The sequence below is a fragment of the Cryptomeria japonica genome, chromosome 1, assembly GCF_030272615.1.
Source record: "Cryptomeria japonica chromosome 1, Sugi_1.0, whole genome shotgun sequence".
NCBI classification, from domain to species: Eukaryota; Viridiplantae; Streptophyta; class Pinopsida; order Cupressales; family Cupressaceae; genus Cryptomeria; species Cryptomeria japonica.
This window is the reverse complement of record NC_081405.1, coordinates 681,186,026-681,191,227: the sequence shown is the minus strand read 5'-3', so window position 1 is coordinate 681,191,227 and position 5,202 is coordinate 681,186,026. Positions and strand designations below refer to the sequence as shown.

Below are 5,202 nucleotides of genomic sequence, written 5' to 3'. Positions count from 1 at the left end.
TAAATATTCTAGTGTTTATTGAATTTTTAGATGGGGGTGAGATAGAGATTTATTTACCTAAGGGAGCTTATAGAAAAATGACGTGGAGTAAACTCTAGAAATAGGAATCAATAATAATAAATTTTATTATTTAATTAATTTTAGAAAGAAAATAAATAATTAATCAAATACAAATGATTAATTAGAAATAAAATGACAATAGATGAGCTGGAATGATTCAATTTTAGTTGTCTAAATATACTTTTTGTGAATTGTATAGTGAACATTTAATTTATTGGAAAAATATTCTTATGACCCAAAATATAGAGTCACACTTGCAACATTAGCTATCAATTGATGGAGTAGAAGAGGACTAAAATCATAATAAATTCAATCCAATTATCTCACACAATGTTTAAGTACCACATGCTAATCACAATGAAGTGTGATACAAAATACTAAAAAACTAATTAAGTGCCTAGTAGAATAATAAGAACATCCTCATAAGTGTTCTTTTGGTCCAACCCTTGCTTGTAGTGATTCGATATTTCGTTACATATTCTTGACCATAATTTATGTTGATTTGTTCATTTTTCTTCTTCTCTTTAAGAAACATCTAAAGATAATTGAAAATTTCCTTGTCTAGCTTGTTCAAAAGGTTTTAAGTAAATTTTGGTATGCTTCTATACCTTATTCTTTGTCTTATTCACTCAATATCTCTTGAATTATCACCTTCTTGCTTTAGGAGGGTTGCCTCCTATGGGATGAATGAAGTTATTGTGATTCACTTATATGTACACTTTGGTGTATTATTGTATTTATGCTACAAAATTGACGAGTTCATATATGATATTTAGAGTTTTACAGAAAACATATGAATTGCTTATTCATTAGATATAGTTGCATATTTGCATTTAGTGATTTCAATGGAAAGGAAATTATATACAATGTTGAGTTTGTTAGGGTTTATAATTTTGTTTTCCAATAACCCTTGAACATAATTAAATATACATATGACTATTGCTTGGATCAAATTTTAGGACTACATCTGAAATCAGTTTTGTTCATAGATATTACTAAAAGACCTATATGAAATTCTTGTTTTGCCATAACTTGGCTATCATAAGCCTATGAATTAATTTATAGAAGTTAGTTTAATATAAAATATTTCTCATCTTGACTACATTAACTATCAACAAGAAAAAATATTAGAGCTTGACATTTTTTACCACATTGATTACCTACATATAAAGAAAAAAGGATAGAGAAATAATATAAAATTTTGACCAAAAAACTTATAATTAACTAATCAAAAACATAATTTACCATTATATTGATAAGAGATGGCCAAAAATAATTTAACATAATCAAATATATAATATTAATTTAGTTCGAAAGCTCTCATTTTGGCACAGGCCATATGCAAATGCAAACTGCCAGAGTTGTTGATTGCAGTTAAAAGACTTATGGGTGGAAGAAAAGAGAGTGAAAAATTCAAACTTTGCACGAGATTACGGATGACGGAAACCGGTAACGATGAAGTGGACGAGTCAAAGGGGCCCACACCAGCCACTCTAAGCGGTCAACGCTTCGAGTGTGTTGGTTAAGCCTTTCTGTCAACTGAAAAACGACAACATGCCTCCAGATCAGCCCGATGGTAAGTCCCAGAACGTGACTCGTGACTCTATGACATCATGGGAGGGCATGGGAGAGATTTATACGACAATGCCGTTTTGGAGCCAAAATAGACGCGTCCCTCTCCCTGAATAATAATAATAGTCTTTCGACTCAACAAATTATTTTTCGCGGGAAACTGCTCCCTGGGCTGCCTATTTAAACGGAGAAACTGCCTGCTGCCCAACGTAGATGAGAAAATGGCTTCCAAAACCACCTCCTCTGCTGAAAAGAGGGCCATGGTGAATCCCAAGGATTTGAAGTTCACACAGCCTGACATCAAGTCTACATTCAAGGACGACACATACCCTTCTGTTAGAGACACGGTTTCTTTGATACGGCGAGGCCACTTGAGTCCTCATGAGTTCGGCGATCTGCATGTCTCCATGGATGATCAGGGCCGTATGTGGTGTGATAATAACCGACGCCTCTTTGCCTTCAGAGAGGCAGGTATTGATTCTGTACCTGTTGTTTTTGATGGCACTCGATGCCCCAAAAATTCGCTAAAAAGTAAGTTGAATGATCCAGATTTCATGCCTAGGATCAGAGGCGAAGCATCGAGGGCTCAAATCCCACCGTCGCCCACTTCTGGGCGGAATGCTTATCAAATGGAAAAGGAGCCTTCTACCTCGCCAAATGAAGAAGAAGACAACGATTCGACATCGTCCTATGAAGATGAAGACGAAGACAACGATTCGGCTTTACCCTATGAAGACGAAGACAAAGGCAATTCGGCTTTACCCTATGAAGATGAAGACAACGATTCGGCCTCGCCCTATGACGAAGACAAAGGCAATGATGCGGCTTTGTCCTATGAAGACAAAGATGAAAGATGAAGATGTCAACAACGATTTGGCCTTGTCCAATGAAGAGGAGGACAAAGACAATGATTCAGTTTCACTCTATGAAGATGAAGATGGAGACAACGATTCGGCCTCGCTCTATGAAGACGCAGACAACGATTCAGCCTTGCCCTATGAAGACAAAGACAAAGACAATGATGCGGCTGTGCCCTTTGAAGACAAAGACGAAGATAAAGATGAAGATGAAGACAACGATTTGGCCTTGCCCAATGAAGATGCAGACAAAGACAATGATGCGGCCTTGTCCTATGAAGACAAAGAAGAAGACAACGATTTGACCTTGTGTATTGAAGACGAAGACAACGATTTGGCCTCGCCCTATGAAGACAACGATTCGGCCTCGCCCTATGGAGATGAAGTCGGAGACAACGATTGGGCCTCGACCTATCAAGACGAAGACTACGACTCGGATTCGACCTGGTGAAGTTGAGTTCGAAAAGGAGTAACCTGGTGAAGATGAGATTGAGTACTGTCATTCATCTTACCATTATGATTACGATTAGGGTGTAGGGTTTAATTTCTCCTTTTTTTTTATTTAAAACTGTTGCTAGTGTTAAGACTATTGTAGTAACTTTGGAGTGTGTGATTGAGTCGATTCAGTATTCAATGTGAACCGAAATTAAACTGTGTGGGTTTTTTTAGTATGATCTATTCTGTTAAGACTGTGTATGCAAAAAAGTGAATTGTTTGCTATTCTTCTGGGAAAGCTTACTCGCAGTTGTTTATGTTTATGTTGGTCTATGTGGGTAATTGAATTCACCATAGCATCTACATCTCAATCTTGAAAGAAAATTTAATGGGATTAAAAATGTTCATTATCGAACGCTTCATTCTTGATTTAAATTCTCAATTTCATACTCATTTTCTGGTACAACCATGAATGTTCCTAAATTGATGCCACCAATGGTGGTTAACCTATGATAGCTGTGGGTACTTCTGAATAATCTCTGTTTTACAGAATATTAAATTGATGACGCCTACATACGAATAAAACACCAATACAATCCAATCCGCTTCTGTAATAAATATGTAATTAGCGACGTTGGCCACTCGTAGGCACATTTATGCATACAAAACCTGGTTAAGCTATATAAAATGTGGGAATCCTTAAGCCATAGAATGATGCATATTAGTTTTTAGTGATCAGATTAGCAGTATAGAAAAGAAAACCAAACTAAAATAAAGCACGCACATAACACACTTATACCCTAGGAAAACCTCCCTCTTGGAGGTGAAAAACCCAGCTACAATATCTCAGATCTTTATTAAACAATAACCAATTGAATCTTTACAATGAGCTTCAACACTTGAAGCTATCAGCAAACTAAACACAGTAATATCTTCCAGCTAGGGCACACTGTAATAGTGAACTTATCTGCAGATGTTGGTGTCACAAAGATGAAGTTTGCTGATGATGTCCACAGCCTTTAATGACAGTTCGCTGACCTTCCAGTGAAGATGCAGTGCTGTCAGAAAGGAAGGTTTGCTGCCCTTCAGATGGAGTTCGCTGACCTTCAAGGGTGTTTGCTATACTTCCAACAGTGTTCGCTGTGCATCTACAGATGTTCGCTGTTGTATTGTAGAGATAGTTCACTGAAGATGATTGTAAAAATGTGTTGGATGACAAGATTGAATCTTGTTATATACAAGATTCAATCATCTTCTTTCCCAAGTCGACTGGCCTATTTGGCTGACTTGATTTCATATTTTATTCCATTACATTGGTGCCCAAATTTGGGATTATAATTGAACTACAAGTTACATTATTTTCTCTAATTGGGCCCAGCCCAATACTTTACAAGTAATTGCTCATGATATTGTTGTTATTACAATATACATTAAATTTTAATTGCCACTTAGGCAACATTAAGATTTAGTCAACATAATCCGATCTAGCTATCACATTTCAACACTCCCTCTTAGCTAGGGAGGATTCCTTGAATAATCAAGTTACATTGTGACCATGCTTCATGGACTCTTTCCATGATATCCACCATGCGTTCTCATAGAAGATGAATTCAATATACATCATGGACTCCTTCCATGATATTCATCATGCATACCTCCAGAGGATGAATCCTAAGTACATCATGGACTCTTTCCATGATACCCATCATGCACAACTGCAGCAGATGGATCCACCTTGCATTGCCCGTAGAGGGTGGAAGAGGTCTTACACCTCAAAGAAACTACCACCTTGCACTCCGCAGAGGGTGGAACAAGGGCTCTAACCTTAGACTTCTTCTAGAGAAGAATGCAATACCACCATGCCTACTTGCAGAGAGTGGAACGAGGGCTTTCACCTCAACCTTCTCCTGGAAGATTGCCTTAACCGAGGGCTTTCACCTCAATCTTCTCCTAGAAGATTGCCTTAACCAAGGAAATGGCTTCCTCTGAAGCTGAATACAACAAGCTCCCTCTGAAGCTGAAAACAACAAGCTCCCTCTGAAGCTGAACCTGATCGTAGCATCACCAACTAAGCTATGTCTCTTAGTCTTCAGCTTGTGATGCTTCCTCACAGGATGTCTCAAAACCTTCCTCTCTTGAATACAATCATCATCTTTATGCTCCTCAGTCCATCCTGAAAGCATTTAAGAGAGGTTACTAATAGTTCAAGACTATCATACACGATTCACTATCCAATGAATTGATAACAACATGAAAAATTCAAAAAATACTTCTCTTA

General features: G+C 37.4%; 1 protein-coding gene across 1 annotated transcript; it reads left to right on the top strand.

Moving 5' to 3' along the window:
• Positions 1 to 1,776: 1,776 nt before the first annotated feature.
• On the top strand, positions 1,777 to 3,247 carry LOC131044856 (uncharacterized). Its single transcript, XM_057978323.2, has 2 exons — positions 1,777 to 2,099; positions 2,182 to 3,247. The coding sequence occupies exons 1-2, from the start codon at positions 1,854 to 1,856 to the stop codon at positions 2,938 to 2,940; spliced, it is 1,005 nt and encodes a 334-aa protein (XP_057834306.2). The 5' UTR covers positions 1,777 to 1,853; the 3' UTR covers positions 2,941 to 3,247.
• The last annotated feature ends 1,955 nt before the right edge of the window (positions 3,248 to 5,202 follow it).